We start from the raw sequence: 26,590 nt of genomic DNA, 5'->3' as shown, positions 1-26,590 counted from the left end.
TCTATCAATCTCACTCTTGATTTGAGAATCCACTTGAGAATGCACAGCCTCATGAGAATCTCCCCCATCCCCCCTCCCTCCCTGCCCCAGAGGAACACTCAGTGCTTCCGGGTGTGCGTTAATTGGCCCACCCACGTAAAATGGCTGCGCGCACCTGATTGGGGGCGCCGATCAGGTTCACACCCGCCCCCGCCTGCCCCACACAGCAGCCCCACCCCCCCCCCCCCCCCGGCCAACGGGGGCAGGGGGGGAATTTTTCCCTATGTGTTTTACTGTTGCCTTAATGGAGGTATAACTAGAGGACTTAGAAGTTATTATAGTAGTAATTTGTAAACCTACGTAGGTGCTTAAAATAATTTTTTTTATTTAATAAAGATTTAATTTAGTTTTGTAAGAAACCTATAAGACTGGATGGTCTTACTGATACTGAATTCAAGGCACGCATCTTGCATTAAATACAGATTGTAAAAGTTGTGGCAGTTGTTTCAAGTTTCCCTCGGGAATTTGAGCAGCTCAGCATTTACCATCCACTGTGCCTGAACAAAGATAAAGGCAAAAATTCTCCCCCCGTTGGGGGAAAGAGCAGGAGCGGGCATGGGCGGGCACGCCTCCGATCGGCGCCCCCGATCAGGGGCACTACGCCATTTTACGTGGGCAGGGCAATTAAGGCCCGCCCAGTGTGACGTCCGCTCGGAAGCGCTATGCACTCCCTGTGTGTTGGGGGGGGGGGGGATTCCTTCAGCCGGGAGTACGCTCTTTCGCACATGCGCGCAAAAGAGCGCAGAGATCTCCCTGAGGCTAAGTGCTGCCTCAGGGAGACCGGCTCGGAATTAAAATTTTTAATACAAATGATAAAAAAATTTCCCTGACATGTCCCCTCATGTGACACTGTCACATGAGTTGGGACATGTCCATAACTTGTATTGAAAGATTGGATAAAAATTTAAATACCCTCATGAAACCTCATCCCGCCCGTGGATGAGGTTTCATGCCTTTTCCGAAGGCCGCCTTCGGTCCATTAATGACCTTGATTAGTTTTTCAATGGCCTCAATAGGCCGTCGACAGGTCAGAGGGCGCACAGCTGACTCGGCTGCACCCCCGCCAACCTGAAAATGGAATAGACGCGGGGTGACTTCGGGAGTTCCATCCGACATCATCCCGCATCATTTTACGCGTCAGCGAGCAGGCCCCGCCCCCACTTGCCGACCGGAAGATTCTGACCAAAGTTTCAAAGACATATGGAACAATAGAATTTACATATTAAGAGGAGAGAAACAATTCCACTGTAAAGTGAATATTGTGTTAACTTGCTGGTTATGTTTTCAATCTAAAATCTATTTTGGACTGTTGCCATAAAGGGAACATAACTGAGGTTCAGGTTAATCAGGAATTGTAGAAGTTATTGTAGCAGTAAGTAATTGTAGTCTTATGTATGTGCTTGAAATCTTTTATTTTGTTAATAAATATATTAATTTAATTTTTTAAATCTCTAAAAGTCTGGGTGGACTTACTACTTCTGAATTCAGTGCACACATCTTCTCATAATAAATACAATTTGCAAAACTGTTGTGATAGCGCGACCAAGTTTACCTCGTGGATTTGGTCCATCTGGCAAACAACATCTGCCACGTCATAACAAAAAAATTTACAATCAGAAACTAAGGAATTTGCAGAAAGGAACTTTGCACCATATGCAAGATTTGATAAATGAGATAAATAGATACATGCTCAGACAATTAGCAAAGAATGTTGTTATTTTGTTTCAAGGCGTATTATCTTCATGAAAAAAATGACAACCTCTTTCCTGTGTTGGATAGGGGCAGAGCTGTGCATCATTTTATGACAGTATGTGCAAGCAACAGTATTGTTTCAAAGTAATGGTTTTGTAACATTTGCACGAATGCAAACAACATTCAAATAGTCTGTACATGAAGACACATTTAGTCATTTTGATGTAATGCGAGATCACTTTAAATTAAGTAAAAGCTGCATTCTTTTGTTTCTGTTTCATTTCTTAGTAGGAGCTGGGGAGTTACAGGAACTGGGCTTGTTTGTTAATGAAGTATCTACACCACACAGACTGTTCAAGAAGAAAGCTCACCATGACCTTGTAAATTAGGGATTGGTAATAAATGCTGGTCTTGTCAGTGAGATCCATATCCTGAAAATGAATAAATAAAGCCACCTGGACCATGACCGGAGGACGTTAGAGGCGATGGTCTTTAAATAATTCTCTTCTGATGATGCACAACACACTAATTTCCAGGTTTAATTGAGGTGGGACAGGAGATGGGCAGCCAGCCCACTGCCAGTAGGTTAGTTGATGTTTAAATATTATAAAGAGGCTGAGAGCTTTATATTCAACTTCTCTTACAAATTAAATCCTCCCTAGTTAAGTTGCCCAGATTTTGGAAGGCAAGGACAGCTTGGGGAAAAGATAACTGTCATTACAGCATTGCTTGTGGGCCAGGAGGAGCAGAAGTGCTTTCCCTGGCTCCCCAAGCTACATGCCTGGGATTAGACCCATGAGTTACCTCCCATTCAGAAGCAGCCCCTACCACAACCACCACCACCGCGCCACCCCCCACCCACCCCCCCCCCCCCCCCCACCCCCACCCACCAACCCCGCCCCCCGCCCCCCACATCCAACATGCCCCCTCCTTTAATGTTTAATGTTTGTCGGTTGCACCCACTTTGGGTCAGAAATCAGATCCCCCACCCCAGGGTCAGACTCACCACAATGTGGAGCATCAGGTTATGACTGCTGCCCCATCAAGTTGGAGGGTCAGGGCTCCTCAACACTGGCAGCTGCCAGTGGCTGTGGTCTGCTCAGGACTGCTCCCTGCCTGTTGATATCCAGGTGGGAATCCTCTTATAAAAAGGTGTGCATGCTGTGGAGTTGACAAAACTCCAACCCCTCACTCAGGAAACCCAGCCTTGTCAATATCAAGGCTTTTATGAAACTTGACTGACCTTCTCTTGTGGGGTGGCAGGGCCTGGTTGGGTAGGGGGGAGGTGCGGGAGGTAGTGCGGGGATTTCCTGGGTGAAAGTCGAGGACTATGCTCCCCAGCAGGCCTTTGAGTGTTGATGCATGCTCTGCTCTAGGTTGCTCTTCCTGCAGTTAAACGACTGAGCCCTCCTGACAGCAGGCCTATTCTTACCCAATCTCTCCTTATATCCTCTCCTCCCAGGAATCAATCTAGTGAACTTACTTGCACCCTTTCTAGGGCAAATATATCCTTCCTTAGGTAAATAAGACCAATTTGTATGTAGAACTCTAGGTATGATCCCACCAAAACTATTTGTAAATACAACAAAACTTCTTTATCCTTAGACAACAATTTCCTTGCAAGAAAGGCAAAAAATACTATTTGCCTTCTTGATTACTTGCTTTATCTAAATGTTAACTTTCTGTGACTCATGTACAAGGACTCATAAATCCCTCTGAATATGAATACTGACAGATTTTTCACCTTGTATTAAATATTCTACTTTCACATTCTTCCTACCGAAGTGATAATTTCACATTTCTCCACATCATAGTTCATCTGCCCAAACACTTAACCAGTTGATATGCCTTTGCACCCTCTTTACATCTACGTCAGTTTACATTCCACCTGTGCATCGTATCATCAGCAAACTTAGATATAATACACTTGTTCATCTAAATCATTGTTTACCTCAGTGGCAGTGAGGAGCAAAGAGGAACAGGTGGTGTGGCAGAATAGCAGCCGGAGCTAAGCAGGAAGCAGATCAAAAGCGGATGAACATTGAAGAAAAGCTAATGGAAGCGTTTCTCATTTGAGCACTGAGGCAAAAAGAATGTGGGCAAAGTAACCACAAGGAAAAAGAAAAAGCAGAGCCCAGGTGCAAAAAAGCAGCAGGCCACAGTCGTACCAAACAATGCAGGATTTTTTTTATTTTGCAACGTGGCAATAAAGCTTATAGATTGGGCAATGAGGCTTTAAGTGGCCTAAGAAAAATCAGAAGTAGGGAAATGATCAGAGCCAAGAGGGATGGAAACATATAACTTGTGGTGCAGCAAAGGTGGAGGAATTGTGGAGGGTAGCTGGTGCAGTAACAGCATCATCTAAGGGAGAATTTCCCCCATGTAGGGTCCGTGCCGCCATTTTACGTGGGTGGGCCAATTAAGACCCGCCCAGCGTATTTCTTGACTCCCGAGGATAGCGGGAGTGGGCAGGCGATGGCAGGAGTGCACTGACCGCCGGGTCCAATGGCGACACGGTGGCCTGTTTAAATGAAGCGCTGGCAGCCTTTGCAAGGCTGCTCACTGGCCAGCTGAAGGGGTCACCAAAGGGCTTCTGGTGAGCAGGCCAGGCCGGAGGGTAGGGCAGTGGGGCAGGCCAGGCCGGAGGGTAGGGCAGTGGGGCAGGCCAGGCCGGAGGGTAGGGCAGTGGGGCAGGCCAGGCCGGAGGGTAGGGCAGTGGGGCAGGCCAGGCCGGAGTGTAGGGCAGTGGGGCAGGCCAGGCCGGAGGGTAGGGCAGTGGGGCAGGCTAGGCTGGAGGGTAGGCCAGCGGGACAGGCCAGGCCGGAGGGTAGGGCAGCGGGACAGTATGCCCCTCGTTTCTCGGGTGAGTGCCTAGCTGCCCTCCTGGAGGAGGTGGCAGCACGGCGGGAGGTCCTGCTTCCGAGGGACGGGAGGCGGAGAGCAGGCTGTCTCAGATTCCAGTGCCAGCAAGGGGACAGCACTTAGATGCAGCACCTGTAAGTGTAAATTTAAGGCACATTAGGCACACCACGGGTTTCTCACTGGTGCATTTATGTTGCCCTACTGTCAGTTCATTAAGGCTTGGTGTGTTGTGCAACACCTTTTCTTATAGTTCATTTTGTTATATCATTAAATTTTGTTATGTAAGCATGGCTCAGAGTGACTCCTTACTTCCGCTGGTGGACGGGAACCCGTGATGTTATGAGTGAGTTGTTTGACATTGAGCTTTATTGACAAGGGCCTTGGTTAATGTTCCTATTCAGGCAGATTTTGCACTCAGTTTTCGAGTGTGGAGCCTGCAGTCCTGGCCTGTGTTGGAGGTCCATCTGTGGTGTACTAGCTGAAGGTTCTTTGGATTAAAGCCTCCCAAGGGCCCCTGCCTCCCTGTAGTATGCCCGGGTCAGCGTCTACCCCCTCAGCATTTCCCTGTGCGTGCTCATCCTCGGACTCACTGCTGGACTCATCGTGTGCAGCCACAGCCACTGCATCTACATCTTCTTCGTCCACAGCGTCGCCCCTTTCCCGCGCCAGATTGCGGAGAGTGCAGCATGCAACCACTATCAGTGACACACGATCTGAGGGGTACAGGAGAGCGCCCCCTGAGTGGTCCAGGCATCAGAAACGCATCTTGAGAAGATCGATGGCTCTCTCCACCACAGCCCTTGTGGAGGTGTGGCTCCTATTGTACCGCTGCTCAGCTTCTGTTCTTGGGTGGCGGAGAGGGCGTCATGAGCCACCTTCTGAGGGGATAGCCCTTGTCACCCAGCAGCCATCCATCAAGCTGGGCTGGAGCACTGAAAAGCCTCGGCACCTGGGAGTATCTGAGTATGTAAGAGTTGTGGGAGCTGCCTGGGTACCTTGCACAGACTTGCAGAATCAGCATCCTGTGATCACACACTATCTGCACATTCAAGGAGTGGAATCCCTTCCTGTTGACCAAGGCACCGGGCTCACCTGCTGGCGCCTTGATGGCCACATGTGTACAGTCTATTGCACCCTGGACGCGGGGGAAGCCAGCAATGGCCGCGAAGCCTCTCGCTCGCTCTCTCTGTCTGGCCTCATCCCAGTGGTAGTGGATGAAAGTCAATGCACGCCCGAACAGTGCATCTGCCACCTGCTTAACACAAGTGTGGACAGCTGATTGGGAGACACTGCAAACATCACCCACTGAGCCCTGGAAAGAGCCGGAGGCATAGAAGTTGAGGGCAGCTGTGACCTTTAGCGCCACTGGCTTGGGGTGCCCACCCACACAGTTGGTGCAGATCTCAGGGCCTATCATCTGACAGATGGAAGTGACCGCCTCCCTTGAGAGACGGAGCCTCCTTCAACACTGCACCTCAGACATATTGAGGTAGCTGCTTCGCTGCCTGTATACCCTGGCAGCAGGATAATGGCATCTTCTGTGGCACCTTCTGCCTTGGACTTCCTGTTGGCCTTGTGCCCCTAGTGTCTGCACCTCTCCTTCCTAAGGTGGTTCTCCTGAAGGTTGAATCCCCTGAAGGACTCCTGGCCTCCTCCCCCTTCTGGCCCTCCTTTCCTCCTCAGAGGAGTTGCCTCCAGTGGATAGCACAACTCCCATTCCCAGGCTAAGGGAAGGCTTTCTGAAACCTGCAGGCCCCAAAAATGATCTTCACTGTAGAGTCCTGACCTGAAGGCTGTTACTCCTATCCAAGCAGCTGGTACAAGTTTTGAAGTATTCCTGCTCACACAGGCAAGTAGCAGTAACTTTCACAATTAAATATCTAACAGATACCATTCCCGACCCCACTCACTCCTCTTATCCCGCCCGTGGATGAGGTTTATACAAATTACTCCTACCCGCCTGCCCTTGGCGCCTGTGTGACGTCCTGAAGATTGCACAGGTCCCAAAAAATTGTGGACAATTGCTGCCTCAAGGGCCTTAAGTAGCTGATTAATTAATGGGGGGGCACGCATCGGAGATCATCGACATGCAGGGCCCGCCCCCGCATGCCAATGAGAAAATTCTGGCCCTACTGATTTGAGGCCTGTTATTACAGTATGACATTATAATTATTGGCTAGAATTTTACATAATTGACATAAAATTGTTTCTTTAAAATATGATGAAAGTATAATAACTTTCACAATATTTTTCTGGTTTATTGTGAAATAGGCTTATGAGGGTAGGTATAGTTGGGTCTGTCTGTGTAATTTAATTAAATTTGGAGTGCAAGCTTGAAATCATCAAAAGAAGCTAAGTGCTTGACACGCTAATGAGTAAACATGCATGCTGTCTTTGCATGTAAGGTATGAAGGGAATTTGCATTTTTAGATAAATAAAGGGATTATTTGGATTTGAAAGGGATCTTAGTCCATTTACAACTAGCAAAATAGGCAGGGCTAAGGAGTGTGTTTATTTTTCCCAAATGTTACTGACAATTTTGGCAACATGAAAGTTTTTATATTACGAGGAAGATTGCCAGGAAGATATAATAATTTTCATTATGTTATTGGAATTTATTGTAAAGTAAAGTAATAGTGGGGTCTGTGTCTATGGCTGGGATTTTAAGGCCCCATCACGGGCGGGACCTGCTGCGGGCAAGGCAGCATCCCAGCCAGAAGTCCATTGACTTGCGGCGGGACCATAAGATCGCCGCGGCGGGCGGGCGTGGAAATCCTGCCCTATGTGTCTGTGTATGTGTGTGTGTGTGTGTGTGTGTGACTTAATTAAATTAAAGACAGCTGGTCCGAAGGTTTTGATGTAAGAAAAGAAGCTAGGTTTGAAATGTTAAGTAGGTAAACATGGGTGAAGTTTTAGAATGTGAGGCGTAAAGGGAACATTTGCATTTTTAAATAATCCAGAGTAGCTTGAATTCAAAAGAGGGTGTGAAATGTTACACCTAGCCAGAAGAAGTTCAGAAACAGTGTGCTTATTTTTTCCAAAGATTACTGGTAAAATTAGTACTTTGATAGATTTTTATTATTAGAAAGGTAATGTCCAAAGACATCGTGAAACAATGGGAATTTGCATTCATTGGGGAAAATATATATAGAGGAGAGAAGGCTGTGAGTAAGGGTAAGCATTTTAAGATTTAGCACAAGTGTGAAAAGCCTCCAACATCTAAGCCTCCAGCTGCTGTCTAAAAGAAACTGAAGCTGAGAAAAACGCACTTTGAATTCGACTGTCCAGGGTGTGTGCTTTCCCTGGGTCTGTTAAAATCTATGTGTTTTACTGGTGCCTTAACGGAGGTGTAACTGGGAGTCGGATTAACGAGAGGATTTACAAGTTATTAAAGTAGTAATTTGTAAACCTATGTATGTGCTTAAAATCATTTTTTATTTAATGAAGGTTTAATTTCATTCTGTAAGAAACCTATAAGACTCAGTGGTCTTATTGTTACTGAATTAAAGGCATGCATCTTGAAATAAATACAAATTGTAAAATAGTTGTGGCAGTGGTTTCAAATTTCCCTCTGTGATTTGAACAGCTCAACATTCACCATCCACTATACCTTAACGAAGATACAGTTTCAAAGAAATATGGAATAATGGAATTTACATATTAAGGAGAGAGAAACATATATAAAGGAGAATGAAAGTCAATGTGGACAAAGGCCATGTAGGGTCTAACTGGCTTGTGTGAAATAGCCTTAATGAAGCTTCCAACCATGTGCGCATGAAGCTGGGGAAAAGCCATTTGGAATTCCACTGTAAAGTGAGTATTGTGTTAACTTGCTGGTTCTGTGTTTTAAATCTAATATCTATTTTGGATGGTTGTCATAAAGGGAACATAACTGGGCGTCAGGTTTATTAGGAATTTTAGGAGTTGTTATAGTAGTAAGTAATCGTAGTATTATGTATGTGCTTGAAATATTTTATTCTGTTAATAAGTACTTTAATTTAATTTTTTAAATCTCTGTAAGTCTTGGTGGACTTACTACTTCTGAATTCAGTGCACACATCTTCTCATAATAAATACAATTTGCAAAACTGTTGTGATAGCGCGACCAAGTTTCCCTCTTGGATTTGGTCCATCTGGCAAACAACATCTGCCACGTCATAACAAAAAAATTTACAATCAGAAACTAAGGAAATTGCAGAAAGAAAATTTGCACCATATGCAAGATTTGATAAATGAGATACATGCTCAGACAATTAACAAAGAATGTTGTTATTTTGTATCAAGGCGTATTATCTTCATGAAAAAAATGACAACCTCTTTCCTGTGTTGGATGGGGGCAGAGCTGTGCATCATTTTATGACAGTATGTGCAAGCAACAGTATTGTTTCAAAGTAATGGTTTTGTAACATTTGCACGAATGCAAACAACATTCAAATAGTCTGTACACGAAGACACGTTTAGTCATTTTGATGTAATGCGAGATCACTTTAAATTAAGTAAAAGCTGCATTCTTTTGTTTCTGTTTCATTTCTTAGTAGGAGCTGGGGAGTTACAGGAACTGGGCTTGTTTGTTAATGAAGTATCTACACCACACAGACTGTTCAAGAAGAAAGCTCACCATGACCTTGTAAATTAGGGATTGGTAATAAATGCTGGTCTTGTCAGTGAGATCCATATCCTGAAAATGAATAAATAAAGCCACCTGGACCATGACCGGAGGACGTTAGAGGCGATGGTCTTTAAATAATTCTCTTCTGATGATGCACAACACACTCATTCCCAGGTTAAATTGAGGTGGGACAGGAGATGGGCAGCCAGCCCACTGCCAGTAGGTTAGTTGATGTTTAAATATTATAAAGAGGCTGAGAGCTTTATATTCAACTTCTCTTACAAATTAAATCCTCCCTAGTTAAGTTGCCCAGATTTTGGAAGGCAAGGACAGCTTGGGGAAAAGATAACTGTCATTACAGCATTGCTTGTGGGCCAGGAGGAGCAGAAGTGCTTTCCCTGGCTCCCCAAGCTACATGCCTGGGATTAGACCCATGAGTTACCTCCCATTCAGAAGCAGCCCCTACCACAACCACCCCCCACCCCCCCCAACCAACCCCGACCCCCGCCCCCCCACATCCAACATGCCCCCTCCTTTAATGTTTAATGTTTGTTGGTTGCACCCACTTTGGGTCAGGAATCAGATCCCCCACCCCAGGGTTAGACTCACCACAATGTGGAGCATCAGGTTATGACTGCTGCCCCATCAAGTTGGAGGGTCAGGGCTCCTCAACACTGGCAGCTGCCAGTGGCTGTGGTCTGCTCAGGACTGCTCCCTGCCTGTTGATATCCAGGTGGGAATCCTCTTATAAAAAGATGTGCATGCTGTGGAGTTGTCAAAACTCCAACCTGTCACTCAGGAAACCCAGCCTTGTCTATATCAAGGCTATTATGAAACTTGACTGACCTTCTCTTGTGGGGTGGCAGGGCCTGGTGGGGGAGGCGGGGTGGTTGCAGGGAGGCGGCGGGGGGATTTCCTGGGTGAAAGTCGAGGACTATGCTCCCCAGCAGGCCTTTGAGTGTTGATGCATGCTCTGCGTTAGGTTGCTCTTCCTGCAATTAAGTGACTCGCCCATCCTGACAGCAGTGTGCCTGCGTAGAAAAACGGCATGGAATTTATCCTCTTTGCGAATACCTGGCATTTAAAACTTTGTCTGCATTAAACAAAAAGTTACTGGTCCTAACTTCCGACTTTTACTTGCACCCGCTGAATGAAATATCGTGTGAGCGCTTGATGACATTGGGACACTTGTCCGATGTCTTTCTGTGCAATTTATCGCCTGATTGGTTCAGGCGCATGTCCGCCCCCGGGGCCTAAAATTCAGCCCCATGATAGTTAGTTGATGATGACACTGTTATGAGCAAGGCTTTTTACCTGAAATGTCAGCTGGTGCATTTTATCACCAGATACAGTCTCCAGTGTTTCATGCTGTTGCTTCTGATATCCAGCAACTACAGTATTTTGCTTTTTGATCTCCTTCCAATAGGCTTCTCTTCAGAAGAAGGAATTGGGGGGAAGGGCAAAAATTTCCCTTGCTCAAGATTGCAAACCTAAGGGTGGGATCGTCCCAGATTTGCACTATGTGCAGTAGCGGGTGGGAAAAACCATGTTTTTCCCGCAGGCTGCCACAGCGGCTTTTCACACCATATTGTCCCAAACCTGCTGTATTAATTATGCATTCCCAAGATACACGCCGTTTCCATGGCGGGTGGGCTCCGATTCGCTTGCCACGCTGTTATCTCACCGTTTTATCACTCCAGGCACCACATTTAAAGTACAGCTGCGCTCAGTACTTCCAGCCCAGGGCTGCAGCAAAGAAGACATGGCCCCAAAAGGCAAGAGGACTGCAGCCCTCGAGCACCTTTTTGACACCATGGAGGCCCACTGTGATGTCCTCTACCTCTGCTCTGGCCGCAGGTGGGGCAGCGCCACTCTGGCTTGGTAGGTGATGGCAGTGGTGGTCAGTGCCAATGCTATAGAGAAGAGGTTGGCCATCCAATGCAGATAGAGGATGAATGATCTCAACCGTGCAGCCAGGGTATGTCAACTATCTCATCACTCTACACTCACACACTCAAGCCCATCACACATTCACTAGCATCTCACTCACTGCCAGCTCAAGGGACATCACCATTCACTCTCTCACACTTACCTTCACATCTCCATCTGGCCTCATCTTCTCTGGAGAATGCCTCCTCAGCCCTCACCATCTTGAGGCCACTTGCCCAGATCAACATGTGCCCCCCACACACAACCTGGGATACCCTCCTCCGCCAGGACAGCTCTCGTCCTACAGCCTCTTCTCTTGCCTGAGGCCACTTCTTCCTCTTCCCTTAGCCCTCCAGCCATTGAAAAGCCATCCACATATGGTTGATCTGGTAAGTAGATGCCCACCAGGGAGCTCCCCTAAAAGTGACATGATGCTGCCTGTGAAGCCTGACGCTGATGACTGCGAGTGCTGACCGAAGCAAGGTAGGCAAACAAACCTTGAAGTCCTGAGCGAAGTGCAGCCTGCCAAGCGCACGCCTTATATATGCTGTTGTGAAAACACGCCGACATGGGCGGGTGATCCAGCAGGGTGGGTAGCAGTGGTGGGGGGGTGGTGGGGATGATTCCAGTGAGCTGGCCTTATAATGATATACTGATGTATTAAAATTAGGTTCCTGACGTCTGATGGCAGGAAACGCGGCCTGACATCGATGAGCTGGGTGGACGAGCGCAAACTGGTTTCACGACATCACGAAACCAATTTTTGGCCTTCTCGCCATATTGTCCGCTCACACCACTGAACACACCTGATGTCAGCGGGCACGAAAAATCCTGGCCTTAATGTCTATTCTTTAATATCATAAGTATGTCCACTTGAGAGAGAGAAAATTTCAAAATTCCATTTATATAGAACAGTTCAAAGCCTCAGGACTCCCCAAAGTGCTTAATATGCAAGGAGCATAGTACATAAAGCCGATGAGCTGAGGGCACAGATAGATACATGGCACCATGATATCATCGCAATAATGGAAATTTGGCTTAAGGATAGCAAGGATAAAAATGGCAGCTCAACATCCCTGGATATAGAGTTTTCAGGCAGGATAGGGAGGGGAATTAAAAAGGCGGGGGTTTAGCATTATTGGTTAATGAATCAATTACAGCTGTGAGGAGGAATGATATACTAAATGAAGCATCAAATGAGGCCATATGGGTTGAACTCAGAAATAAAAAAGGGACAGCCACATTGTTAGGATTGTACTATAGACCCCAAATAGTGGAAGGGAGTTAGAAGAGCAAAGATGTAGACAGATTTCTGAGTGCAAAAACAATAGGACAGTAATGGTTGAGGACTCCAACTACCCTAATATCAATTGGGGTACGAACAGTGTGAAGGGCACAGAGGATGCAAAATTCTTGAACTGCATTCAAGCGAACTTTTTTAGCCAGTATGTAACATGCCCAATGAGAGGGGCTCAATTCTAGATTTGGTCTTAGGAAATGAAGCTGGGCAAGTGGATGAACTAGCAGTGGTGTCCATTTTGGAGGTGGTGACCATAATATAGTTAGATTTAGCATCATTATGGAAAAGGACAAAGATAGAGCAGCAGTAGAAGTTCTAAAATGGGGGAAGACAAATTTTAAAAAGTTGAGAGGTGAGCTGGCGAGAGTGGACTGGATACAGCTAATGGAAGGAAAATCTGTGTCAAATCAGTGGGAGGCATTCAAAGGTGAGATTCTAGGGGAAGGGGGAGAGGGACACAGTGTAGACGTGTCCCAACAAGGAAAGTGTGGCACTGCCAAATCCAGAGTCCCCTGGTTATCCAGAAACATACAGGCCAAGGTAAAGCAGAAAAAGAAAGCTTATGATAGTTACAAAAGACTTAATACTGTAGAAAGCCTAGAGGAGTATAAAAAGTACAGGGGTGAAGTAAAGATGGAAATTAGGAAAGCAAAGAGAGGATGTGTAAAAATATGGGCCAGTAAACTCAAGGAAAATCCTAAGATGTTTTACCAGTACATTAAGAGCAAAATAATAACTAAGGAAAAGGTAGTAGGGCCTATCATAAATATGCATTGTAACTTGTGGGTATTTTTAATTCACTCACAGGATGTGGGCTTCGCTGGCTGGGCCAGCAATTATGGCCCATCCGTAGTTACTCTTGAAAAGGTGGTGGTGAGCTCCCTTCTTCAACCACTGTAGTTTATGTGGTGTGGGTACACACACAGTGCTGTTAGGAAGGGAGTTCCAGGATTTTGACTCAGCGACAAAGAAGGAACGATATATTTCCCAGTCAGGATAATCAGTGACTTGGAGGGGAACTTCTAGGTGGTGGTGTTTCCATCTATCTGCTGCCCTCATCCCTCTAGGTGGTAGTGGTCGTGGGTTTGGAAGGTGCTGTTGAAGAAGCCTTGGTGAATCCCTGAAGTGCGTCTTTTAGATAGTACACACTGCTGCTACTGTGCATCAGGGGTGGAGAGAGTGAATGTTTGTGGATGTGGTGCCAATCAAGCGGCCTGCTTTGTCCTGGATGGTGCCAAGCTTCTTGAGTGTTGTTGGAGCTGCACTCATCCAGGCAAATGGTATTCCATCATACTCCTGACTTGTGCCTTGTAGATGGTGGACAGACTTTGGGGAGTCAGAAGGTGAGTTACTCGTCGCACAATTCCTAGCCTCTGACCCGCTCTTGTAACCACAGTATTTATATGGCTAGTCTAGTTCAGTTTTTGGTCAATGGTAACTCCCAGGATGTTGATAGTGTGAGTTTCAGTGATGGTAATGCCATTGAACATCAAGGGGCAATGGTTAGAATTTCTCTTGTTGGAGATGGTCATTGCCCAGCACTTATGTGGTGCAAATGTTACTTGCCACTTGTCAGCCCAAGCCTGGATATTGTCCAGGTCTTGCTGCATTTGGACATGGACTACTTCAGTATCTGAGGAGTCGCGAATGGTACTGAACATTGTGCAATCATCAGTGAACATCCACACTTCTAACCTTATGATGGAAGGAAGGTCATTGATGAGGCAGCTGAAGATGGTTCGGCCAAGGACAACTACCCTGAGGAACTCCTGCAGTGATGTCCTGGAGCTGAGATGGCTGACGTCAAACAACCACAACCATCTTCCTTTGTGCTAGGTATGACTCCAACCAGTGGAGAGTTTTCCCCCTGATTCCCATTGATTCCAGTTTTGCTAGGGCTCCTTGAAGCCACACTCGGTCAAATGCAGCCTCGATGTCAAGGGCAGCCACTCTCACCTCACCTCGGGAATTCAGCACTTTTGTCCATGTTTGAACCAAGGCTGTTATGAGGTCAGGAGCAGAGTGGCCCTGGCAGAACCCAAACTGGGCATCAGTGAGCAGGTTATTGCTAAGCAAGTGCCGCTTGATAGCACTGTTGATGACCCCTTCCATTACTTTACTGATGATCGAGAGTAAACTGATGGGGTGGTAATTGGCCAGGTTGGATTTGTCGTGCTTTTTGCGTACAGGACGTACCTGGGCAATTTTCCACATTGCCGGGTAGCTGCCGGTGTTGTAGCTGTACCGGAACAGCTTGGCTAGAGGCGCAGCAAGGTCTGGAGCACAAATCTTCAGTACTATTGCTGGAATGTTGTCAGGGCTCATAGCCTTAGCAGTATCCAGTGTCTTCAGCCTTTCTTGATATCATGTGGAGTGAATCGAATTGGCTGAAGACTGGCATCTGTGATGTTGGGGACCTCTGGTGGAGGCTGAGATGGATCATCCACTAGGCACTCTGGCTGAAGATTTATCTTCAGCCTTATCTTTTGCACTGATATGCTGGGGTCCTCCATCACTGAAGATGGGGATATTTGTGGAGCCTTCTCCTCCAGTAAGTTGTTTAATTCTCCACCACCATTCACAACTGGATGTGGCAGGTCTGCAGAGCTTAGATCTGATCCATTGGTTGTGGGATCTCTTAGCTCTGTCTATCACTTGCTGCTTATGCTGTTTGGCACGCAAGTGGTCCTGTGTTATTGCTTCACCTGGTTGACACCCCATTTTTAAGTGTACCTGTTGCTGCTCCTGGCATGCCCTCCTGCACTCTTCATTGAACCAGGGTTGATCCCCTGGCTTGATGGTAATGGTAGAGTGGGGGATATGCCGGGCCATGAGGTTACAGATTGTGTTTGAGTACAATTCTGCTGGTGCTGATGGCCCACAGCACCTCTTGGATGCCCAGACCTGAGTTGCTAGATCTGTTTGAAAACTATCCCATTTAGCACAGTTGTCATGGACAGGATTAGGTCAAGTATGTTTTCTCCTCTTGTTGGTTCCCTCACCACCTGTCGCAGACCCAGTCTAGCAGCTATGCCATCTAGGACTCAGCCAGCTCGGTCAGTAGTGGTGCTACTGAGCCACTCTTGCTGATGGACATTGAAGTCCCCCGCCCGGAGTACATTCTTCCCCCTCCCACCCTCAGTGTTTCCTCCAAGTGGTGTTCAACATGGAGGAGCGCCAATTCATCAGTTGAGGGAGGGCAGGACGTGGTAATCAGCAGCAGGATTCTTGTTGGAAGGTTTCATTCCATGTTTGACCTAATGCCATGAGACTTCATGGGGTCTGGAGTTGATGTTGAGGAATCCCAGGGCAACCCCCTCCCGATTGTATACCACTGTGCCACCACCTCTGCTGGGCCTGTCCTGCTGGTGGGACAGGACATACCCAGGCATGGTGATGGTGACATTATCTGTAAAATACGATTCGATGAGGATGACTATGTCAGACTGTTGCTTGGCTAATCTATGAGACAGCTGTTCCAATTTCGGCACTGTGTAGGCCAGGCCAGGTAAGGATGACAGATTTCCTTCCCTAAAGGACATTAGTGAACCAGATGAGTTTTTACAACAATCGACAATGATTTCATGGTCATCGTTAGACTTTTAATTCTAGATTTTTATTGAATTCAAATTCCAACATCTGCTGTGGCAGCATTTGTAATGCTCCCCAGAGCATTACCCTGGGTCTCTGGGTTACTAGTCCAGCGACAATACCACTGTGCCATCACCTCCCAGGGTTCTCAATGAGTACTTTGTCTCTGTCTTCCCTAAGGAGAGGGATGATGCAATCATTCTATTTAAAGAGGAGGCATGTGAAATATTAGATACAACAAGCATAATGAGAGAGGAAGTACTGGAGGGACTGACATCCTTGAAGGTGATAAATCACCAGGGCCAGATGGATTGTATCCCAGGCTGTTGAAGGAAGCCAAGGAGGAAATAGCAGATGCTCTGAGGATCATTTTCCAATCCTCACCAGATACAGATGAGTTCCAAGAGGATTGGAGGTCAGTGAACATTGTACTACTATTTAAAAAGGGTGCAAGGGATATGCCAGAAAATTATAGGCCTGTCAATCTGACTTTGGTGGTGCTCAAATTATTGGAAATGATCCTGAGAGACAGGATGAACTGTCAATTAGAAAGGCATGGATTATTCAAGGATAGTCAGTATGGTTTTGTAAGAAGGAGGATTGATGAGTGTAGTGCAGTGGATGTTGTCTATATGGCTTTCAGTAAGACGTTTGACAAGATCCTACATGGCAGGCTGGTCAGGAAATTGAGATCGCATGGGATACAGGTGGCAGGTTGGATCCAAAACTGGCTCAGTGACAGGAAACAAAGGGTAATGGTTGATGGATGTTTTTACGAATGGAAAATGGTTTCCAGTGGTGTTTCACAGGGCCCAGTGTTGGGGCCCTTGCTGTTTGTTGTATGTGTTAATGATTTAGACTTAAATGTGGGAGGCATGATTGGGAAATTTGCAGATGACACAAAAATTGGCCATGTAGTTGATAGTAAAGAGGACAGCTGTTGACTCTAGAATGATATCAATGGTTTGGTTGAGTGGGCAGAGCAGTGGCAACGGAATTCAATCTGGAAAAGTGTGAGGTAATGCATTTGGGGAGGGCAAGCAAAGCAAGGGAATACTCAATAAACGGGAAGTTATTGAGAGGGGTTGAGGAAGTGAGAGGCCTTGGAGTAGATGTCCACAGGTCCTTGAAAGTAGCAGGACAGGTGGACAAGGTGGTCAAGAAAGCATATTGAATGTTTTCCTTTATTCGGTGAGGTATTGAATACAAAAGCAAGGATGTAATGATGGATCTGTATAAAACGCTGATTAGGCCACAGTTGAGATTTTGGTTACTGTCCTGGTCACTACAACATGGGAAGGACATTAATGCTCTGGAGAGAGTGCAGAGGAGATTTACAAGAATATTGCCAGGGCTTGAAAATTGCAGCTATGACAAAAGATTAGATAGGCTAGGGTTGTTTTTCTTAGAACAGAGGAGGCTACAGAGTGACCTAATTGAGGTGTACAAAATTATGAGGGGCCTAGAGGAAAGACTTGCTTTTGCTGAAAATAAATAAGTTAAAAATTCATATTTTTATCCCTAGGCCTGTTTTTACACAGGCTTTATGTAGTTTTCTTCGGAGTGAAAAGTTTTGATCCTGTTCAAGGCTTTGCTGAAAGAATAACTAGAAATCCTGCATGTGAAGCAGTGTGTTGCAATAAAGATACTTATTTGACTGCAAATATTTTGCAGATCTCTGCTGGTTATTATTAATATTCTCAGTAATGTGGTTCAGCTGGAATAGGTGAAATGAATGGGGCTAGAGGTTCATTATTATCATTAAAGAACATCAAATATTGGCAGAAAGTTCCTTCAGTTACCAATCAGGCAGTATCACAATATCAGTTGATGTGCAACAGCTTAACTTACAGCAGCAAGCGCACATTCAATGTACTGTACCAATGAAATAAATATATCACATAGCTGATGGGTCAATTACCAGGGACCATAGGTTTAAAGTGATTGATAGAAGGATTAGAGGAGACATGAGGAAAACCTTTTTCACCCAGAGGGTGGTGGGCATCTGATTTCACTGCCTAAGTTGGTGTTTGAGGCTGAAACGCTCAACTCATTTAAAAGGTACCTGGACCTGTATCTGAAGTGCTGTAACCTGCAAGGCTATGGACCATGTGCTGGAGAGTGGGATTAAAATGAGCGGCTAGTTTCATTTTTCTCTTTTTGGTGATGTGAAAACGGTGCAGGCAGCCATCCTAAGGCTGCCACTGATTTCGGTCAGCAACATGATGGAAAACGTCCTCGGTGAGGTTGGGGTGCCAATGGGAGGTAAGGGTGCCGTGCACTGAGGTCACAATGTCTGTCAGGGCAAACATTCCACTATTAACTGTATATTGATTTTAGCCTCCAACATAGGATCCCCATTAATAATGGAAGGAGAAGAGCATCCTGATCCAGGTGCCAGGCATGCATATTAACAGTGTAACGACTTCAGCTAATCAAATGTCCTTGTTCTCCCTTTCAGCATCACCAAAGCACGCCCGGACTCAGGAGGCTGAGGGACCGTCGATGACATTAACGCACCATTGTCACACCCTCTCAGCCAGGCAGGCACGAGAGAATATACCAGCACATTGGTGGGAATAAGATCGTCAGCTAGTATCTCGGTGCACAGCGGTGAGGGCACTTTATACTCGCTTGAGGTACAGACAGAGGCAGAGAGTGCCCAGGACGCCAGCAGCCAGGGGACTGCTGGGAACCAGGAACAAGCTCATTTCAGAGGCTGATGATGAGCCTCTGGAGTCGTCCCTGAGGCAGCAGATGCTGGAAGTCCAGTAGGGTCTGCGGGAGGATCTGGTGCAGATACATGAGGGAACACGTGCCATGGTCTCCGTGATGGAGGAGGAGTCCATGTTGAGCGTGAGCAATGCAATGACCCTCATGGCCGAGCGCACTGCCTCCTCCATGGAGAAAGTGGTGACTCATGGAGAGGCTCCTCCAGGAGCTGAATCAGGGCTTCCTGAGGATGCGCTCTCACATCGGCATTGACCTCAGTTGGTCAGTGTCAGTGTGGGAGATGGATTGGGCACCCAGTATCCCAGCTAGGTCCCCGTCCATCAATGGTGAGCAGGGAGGTCCAAAGTGACCTCACGTTGGCACACGAGCTGCTTGTCGTCTCTGTGGGCTCCTCTCAGGGTGCTCCAGATGAGGGCAGCAGCTCCTCTGCCCCTCTGCCAGTCAACTTGGCATCCGATGAGGCTGCAGTGACTGGGCAGATGCCAGCCGTGCCATTGGCCACTCCCTCCCAGGTGGGGCCATCACAGACTCCATGGGCCAGAGGATGCCCGCCAAGGTCATCAAGGCCAACAGGACAGCAGAGTGAGCAGGGTGTCTCCAATGCCGATGGCAGCAAGGGGGGAGCACCTAAATGTAGCACCTGCAAGCGTAGATGTAAAGCACCTTAGGCACAACATGGGTTTATTAATAACGGTTTTCTTTTGCCCCACTTTTATGTTACTGTTAAATTGGTGTGCTGTTCAACACCTTTTAATGTACTTTGATTTCTTTATGCCAAGTTGCAAACCATTAAATGTGTTGTTCTCAACAAGCTTCTGGGTGCTTCATTAGTTCTGCAGGTGAAGGGTAAGCCATGATGTTATGAGTGATTTGTTTGTCATTGAGCTTTATTGAAATGGCACATAGTGCATGTTGCTGACCAAACAAATGTTGCTCTCAGGTATCGGGTGTGGAACCTGCAGCCCTGACATATGTTGGTGGTTCATCTTTGTAGGCTAGCTGAAAGAGCTTTGGATCAAAGCTTCCCAGGTGTCCCTGCCTACCTGGAGTATGCCCGGGTCAGCATCTACCCCCTCAGCGTTCTCCTGACCGTGCTCATCCTCAGACTCACTACTGGATTCATCGTCTGCTGCTAGAGCATCTGCATCAACATCTTCTTCCTCCACTGTGTCCCCCCTTTCCAGCGCCAGATTGTGGAGAGCGCAGCATGCAACCACTATCAGTGACACACAATCTGGGGGGTATTGGAGAGCACCCCCTGAACAGTCCAGGCATCGGAAGTGTATCTTGAGAAGACTGATAGTTCTCTCTCCCACAGCCTTTGTGGAGGCGTGGCTCCTATTGTACTGCTGCTCAGCCTCTGTTCTTGGATGGCGGAGAGGCATCATGAGCCACCTTTTGAGGGGATAGCCCTTGTCACCCAGCAGCCATCCATCCAGCCGGGCTGGAGCACTGAAGAGCCTCAGCACCTGGGAGTGTCTCAGGATGTAAGCATCATGGGAGCTGTCTGGGTACCTTGCACAGACTTGTAGAATCTGCATCCTGTGATCACACACCATCTGCACGTTCATGGAGTGGAAGCCCTTCCTGTTGACGAAGGCACCGGGCTCACCTGCTGGTGCCTCGATGGCCACATGTGTGCAATCTATTGCACCCTGGATGCGGGGGAACCCAGCAAATGCCCAGAGCCTCTGGCTTGCTTTGTCTGGCTGGCCTCATCCATGTGGTAGTGCATGAAAGTCAATGCACACCTGAACAGGGCATCTGTCACCAGCTTGACACAACTGTGGACAGCTGATTGGGAGACTCCACAAAGACCACCCACTGACCCCTGGAAAGAGCTGGAGGCATAGAAGTGGAGGGCAACTGTGACCTTCAATGCCACTGGCATGGGGTGTCCATCCACACAGTTGGAGCTGATCTCAGGGCCAATCATCTGGCAGATGGAGGTCACTGTTTCCTTTGAGAGAGACAGTGACATTGGAAAATTACAGAGTTGCTTCCCAATAGGACCATGTGGAATCTGTAATAATTGTACTTGGTTTTAGTCTCTTTTTATTCATTTGAATGTGCTCCTCAGACATATTGAGGTAGCTGCTTCGCCGCCTATATACCCTGGCAGCAGGATAGTGGCGTCTTCTGCAGCCCCTTCCACCTTGGACTTCCTGTTGGCCCTGTGCCCCTTGTGCCTGCGCCTGTCCTCCCACAGGTGGCTCCCCTGGAGGCTAAATATAGTTTCCTGGCCTCCTCATCCTTTTGGCCCTCTCTTCCACCTCAGAGGAGGTAACTCCAGCGGAGACCACAATCCCCATTACCATGGTAAGGGAAGGCTGTCTGATACCTGGAAGGCCCCAAGTGTTATGCTTCCTCCAGAGTCCAGAACTGAAGCCTGTTATTTCTGTCAAAGCAGCTCTGAAGCAAAATGAAACTGTCCTGTTCACACAAGCAAGTAGCAGCAAGCTATAAGGTAAAGCACTAACAACTCGCATTGGTGAACCCACTCACCCTTATCTTGCCCATGGATGAGGTTTTTAACAATGCGGCCTACCTGCCTGCCCGTTGTGCCCATGCAACACTCTGAAAATCGCACGGGCTGCGTAAAATCGTCTTCATTTGCTGCCTCAAGGGCCTTAACTGGCCTATAAATTAATGGCGGGCGCACCTCAGACTCATACCCACTTCCTGAAATATCGCAATGGCGCGCAGTGACATCGGGAATCATGCCCGACATCATCGCGCGTCACTTTACGCATCGCCGTATCGGGCCCGCCCCCGCACGCCGACTGAAAAATTCTGCTCTCAATTGCTTTCTCAAATGGCCTGGCAAGCCACTCAGTTGTACCAAAACTGCTGGACTGCAGCAGTTCAAGAAGATTACTCACCACCACTTTCTCAAGGGCAAATTGGGCTGAGCAACAAATCCTGACCTTGCCAGTGAAACTCATGCAAATGAATAAAAAGAAGACTAAAACAATTATTACAGATTCCACATGATCCAATTGGGAAGCAACTCTATAATTTTCCAATGTCACTGTACGATGTTTAAATATAAAACTTCTTAATAATGAGACAGTAAAATAACACTTAGTATTTACTTTATTCAGTTTAAGTTAGGAAAATGTATATCTGATTTCATTTACGAAACAATCACTGTAAAAACGTAGAATTTTGCAGTAATGATATAAATTGACATTTCAAAACTATTTGGTATGGATGCAACAGAGAGATCACTAAACATAACAGAGTAAAGAACAGATAAAAGCAAAAAAACTGCAGATGCTGGAAATCCGAAACAAAAACAAAAATACCTGGAAAAACTCAGCAGGTCTGACAGAATCTGCGGAGAGGGACACAGTTAACGTTTCGAGTCCATGTGACTCTTCACCAGAACTAAGGAAGAATAGAAAAGAGGTGAAATATAAGCTGCTTTAAGGGGAGGTGGGACAGGTAGAGCTGGATAGAGGGCCAGTGATAGGTGGAGATAACCAAAAGATGTCATAGACAAAAGGACAAAGGGGTGTTGACGATGGTGATATTATCTAAGAAATGTGCTAATGGTGACATTAAGGGTAGAAAGCAGGACGAGCAAGGGACAGATAGCCCTAGTGGGGATGGGGTGGGGAGAAGTGATCAAAATAGGCTGAAAGGTAGAGATAAAACAATGGATGGAAATACATTTAAAAATAATGGAAATAGATGGGAAAAGAAATATATATATAAATTATTGGAAAAAAGGGGGATCGGAAAGGGGGTGGGGATAGAGGAGAGTGTTCATGATCTAAAGTTGTTGAACTCAATATTCAGTCCAGAAGGCTGTAAAGTGCCTAGTCGGAAGATGAGGTGCTGTTCCTCCAGTTTGCGTTGAGCTTCACTGGAACATTACAGCAGGCCAAGGACGGACAAGTGGGCATGAGAGCAGGGTGGTGTGTTGAAATGGCAAACGGCAGGGAGGTCTGGGTCATGCTTCTGGACAGACTGAAGGTGTTCCACGAAGCAGTCACCCAATCTGCGTTTGGTCTCTCCAATGTAGAGGAAACCACATTTGGGAGCAGCGAATGCAGTAGACTAAATTGACAGAAGTGCAAGTGAAATACTGCTTCACATGAAAGGAGTGTTTGGGCCCTTGGACGGTGAGGAGGGGGAAGTAAAGGGGCAGGTGTTGCACCTTCTGTGGTTGCATGGGAAGGTGCCGTGGGAGGGGGTTGAGGTGTAGGGGGTGATAGAGGAGTGGACCAGGGTGTCCCAGAGGGAACATCCCTGTGGAATGCCGCCAGGGGGAGGGTGAAGGGAAGATGTGTTTGGTGGTGGCATCATGCTGGAGTTGGCGGAAATGGCGGAGGATGATCCTTTGAATGCGGAGGCTGGTGGGGTGATAAGTGAGGACAAGGAGGACCCTATCATGGTTCTGGGAGGGAGAGGAAGGTGTGAGGGTGGATGCGCGGGAGATGGGCCGGAGAGGCTCTTCCGCACGCTAAGTATTCATTAAAATGCAAACAATGATTTAATACTAGCACTTAATCTCCACCTATAAATCCTACCAACACTATTTTAAGGCAATAACTTGTAAGCATGTTAAGATGGTGCCTTGTGTATTTATTCATCCGCGATACTACATCGAGTCAAGCATTATCAGAGTTCGATTAGACAGAGACTTAAGGTCTTCGGATTTTTTTCGGAGGTGAGTTGAGTTTCCGAAGGTTCTTCACTGTTCCATTCCTCCAGGCAGACGTAACACCATCAGAATTGTTGATTTCTCGTTGATCTTGTAATCAGAGAATTTCTTATCATCTTCCAATTCAGAGTTGGCAAAAAGAAGTCGGAGATCTTCGCCCCTAGCTATTCCATCAGAAAAAATAAACGGAGAAAAATAAAACTAAAAAAGCTGCAAGTGCATCCTAAATACTGTCATTAAGTTATTATTCTAATTTTAAGATGAAATAGATTTAGATCCAGCATCACACACAGAAAGCTAAATCCTGAAGTTGGGGTTAAATCCTGCGAAGCCCAAAGATTTGTAAACGGTGTCAGCATCGAGTACTTTCCCATTCCAGCAGGGGCTGGAGGGTGGGGCAAATTTCAATTTTTGTCACTTGGTGAAATGATTGCCCACTCAACATTTTTATCGCATTAATTTCAGAGGGTCACTCTTTAATCATATTGCTCTCATCACCCGCGTACCTGCTTGTCCTGGCAGTTTCTGCAGCAGTTTTTCCTTGAACTTGGAGATTGTCATCGCGTTAAATTTTGCCTCGGATTCGGAAACATCAACAGTAAGCTTTTCCCCTTTCAGCCCGACTACAAATACTTGAAAGGTTTTCCCCATTGTAATGTCTTCGGGAATCCGCAAGCTGCTGTTTCTCCTCCGCAGTTCTCGAAGTCAATTGCAAACGAAGTACATGCAGTTTCACTTTCAGTTTCAGGTAGTTTGAGGGAACCAAAGCAATGAGCGACCTCGTTGCAATATGACCAGAAATAACTTCCTTAAAATCTCTTACGCCAACTCCCGCAAATAACTTATACAGAGCTTTAAGGCTTTAGGGCAATTCAAAAATAAAATCGAGATGACGTACTGGTATCGTGGCTAAACTTATAACTTAGTAAACCAGCGAAATGGCTTTGGGCACCCGGGTTCGAATCTCACCAGAGTGAAATTTAAATTCAATAGGAATTTGTTTATTAAATAAATTTAAAGTCTGACGATGACCTCCTGAAGTCTTCAAACACTGAGGTGTCTCTTGTCTGAGGGCAGTGGATGCTCCAATAGAGCTTACTGCAGGCTATGTTCATCTGCTGAAATACCTGGAACCCCTACCCCACCCCACTCCCCTTCTTCCCCTCCCCCCCCCCCTTAAACCAGCTTATATTTCACCCCTTTCCTATTTCTACTTAGTTCTGTTGAAGGGTCATGAGGACTCGAAACGTCAACTTTGCTCTTCTCCGCCGATGCTGCCAGACCTGCTGAGTTTTTCCAGGTATTTCTGTTTTTGTTTTGGATTTCCAGCATCCGCAGTTTTTTGTTTTTTTATCTCTATGTTCATCTGCTACCTTAGCAACTTAAACCTGGTTCATTTCTGTTACAAATGCCGCATCTGAGGGGCCAGGACCCTTGAAATCTTAGCGTCCATGGCTTAACCAATGATGTCCTTTAATTCTCTGGCCAACAGTAAATGCGTCATCCTCCACAACCAGCTTCCCCTGTACAGTCCCATTAGGCTCGCAAGTTACTTCCCCAAATTACACCCACACCACAATTAGTATTCCTGGATTTACACTTGAGAGGTGGACAGCAAATGTGTGAAGAGGAGGCAGGAAGCTCTGACACAGATGCACCAAGTTTCTCTTGCTGCACTTCCATTAAAGTGGCACATTGAGAATTTCCTTTTTCTTAAACTCATTCATGGGATGTGGGCATCACTAGCAAGAGCAGCATTTATTGCCCATCCCAATAGTCTCTGAGAAGATGGTGGTGAGCTGCCATCTTGAAGTGCTGCAGTCCGTGTGGCGAAGTCTTCCACTCTAGGAAGCATGTGAACGCGTTGGAGGGAGTGCAGAAGGGGTTTATGAGAATGGTTCCAGGGACGAGACACTTCAGTTAATGAGGAAAGATTGGAGAGGTTGGGACTGTTTTCCTTGGAGAGGAGAAGGCTGAGAGGAGACTTGATAGAAGTTTTCAAAATCATGAGGGGCCAGGACAGGGTAGATAGGGAGAAACTGTTCCCGCTCGTAAACAGATCGAGACCAAAGGGCACGGCTTTAACGTGTTTTGCAAAAGAAGCAAACGCGAGGTGAGAAAAAATGTTTTCAAACAGCGAATAGTTAGGGTTTGGAATGCACTGCCTGGAAGTGTGGTGGAGGCAGGTTCATTTGGGGCATTCAAAAGGACATTAGATGATTGTTTAACTAGAAACAATGTGCAGGGTTATGGGGAAAAGGCAGGAGATTGGTACTAAGTTAAAATGCTCAGAGAGCCGGTGCAGACATAATGGGCCGAATGGCCTCCTTCTATATCATAACAATTCTGTGATTCTGTGAACTCCCACGCTGATGTTAGGTAGTGCGTTTAAGGATTTCGACCCACCAGTGGCAATATATCAGGCAGAATGGTGCATGACGTGGGGGGGGTAACTTGTAGGTGGTAGTGTTCCTGTACACCTGCTGCCCTTATCATTCTAGATGGTAGTGACTGTAGGTTTAAGAGGTGCTGCCAAAGAAACCTTGGCAAGTTGCTGCAGTGCATCTTGTAGATGCCATACAGTGCAGCCATTTTGCGCCAGCAGTGAAGGGAGTGAATATTTAAGCTTTTTAATGATGCAAATTACCCTCACAATTTATTGAGTAAGGTTTCACAATGTTTCTGCCTAGGGCCATATTAGTCTGAAAACGCCCGATCTCGTCTGATCTCGGAAGCTAAGCAGACTCAGGCCTGGTTAGTACTTGGATGGGAGACCGCCTGGGAATACCAGGTGCAGTAGGCTTGGGAGGTGTCAGCTGTGGCTCAGTTCATAGCACCCTCGCCTTTGAATCAGAGGGTTGTGGGTTCATGTCCCACTCCTGGAAACCAAGAACTGTGATTGTACTTGAACGAGTTGCAATCTGTGACTGTTGATAACTCGAAAGAGTTTCACCCGGTTTCAAACCGGGGAACAGTGAATATTTAACTTCTTTTAGAGTTAAAACAATTAACTAAATTAACAATAACAAGGGAGAAATCAAGCACAGCTGTAAAATCAAGGAAAAACGTGAATATTTAAAATAAAATTCTTTCGCATTATCAACAGTCACAGATTGCAACTCTTTTGAGTACAATCACAGTTCTTGGTTTCCGGGAGTGGGAC

General features: G+C 46.5%; 1 protein-coding gene and 1 non-coding gene across 2 annotated transcripts; one reads left to right on the top strand and one right to left on the bottom strand.

Moving 5' to 3' along the window:
• Positions 1–23,327: 23,327 nt before the first annotated feature.
• LOC144693721 (uncharacterized) lies at positions 23,328–24,187 on the bottom strand. The gene is made up of 2 exons (XM_078563657.1): positions 23,934–24,187; positions 23,328–23,591 (listed from the first exon to the last, which is right to left on the bottom strand). Exons 1-2 carry the CDS (start codon positions 24,076–24,078, stop codon positions 23,458–23,460), a joined length of 279 nt encoding a protein of 92 aa, XP_078419783.1. The 5' UTR covers positions 24,079–24,187; the 3' UTR covers positions 23,328–23,457.
• Positions 24,188–26,111: 1,924 nt separating this feature from the next.
• On the top strand, positions 26,112–26,230 carry LOC144694313 (5S ribosomal RNA). The gene has a single exon (XR_013579704.1). It is a non-coding gene; the product is annotated as a 5S ribosomal RNA (ribosomal RNA).
• The last annotated feature ends 360 nt before the right edge of the window (positions 26,231–26,590 follow it).

This window comes from Cetorhinus maximus, chromosome 19, assembly GCF_964194155.1.
Source record: "Cetorhinus maximus chromosome 19, sCetMax3.hap1.1, whole genome shotgun sequence".
Lineage (NCBI taxonomy): Eukaryota > Metazoa > Chordata > Chondrichthyes > Lamniformes > Cetorhinidae > Cetorhinus > Cetorhinus maximus.
The sequence above is the reverse complement of the archived record's forward strand: the minus strand, read 5'-3'. Positions and strand labels throughout refer to the sequence as shown.

What these genes read in the sequence shown, in the direction of transcription:
- LOC144693721 (XM_078563657.1), bottom strand. Translation starts at nt 24,078, where the DNA reads ATGGGGAAAACCTTTCAAGTATTTGTAGTCGGGCTGAAAGGGGAAAAG. An exon ending in GAAACTGCCAGGACAAGCAG is followed by an intron (nt 23,592 to 23,933) that starts GTACGCGGGTGA and finishes CTGATGGAATAG; the next exon opens with CTAGGGGCGAAGATCTCCGA.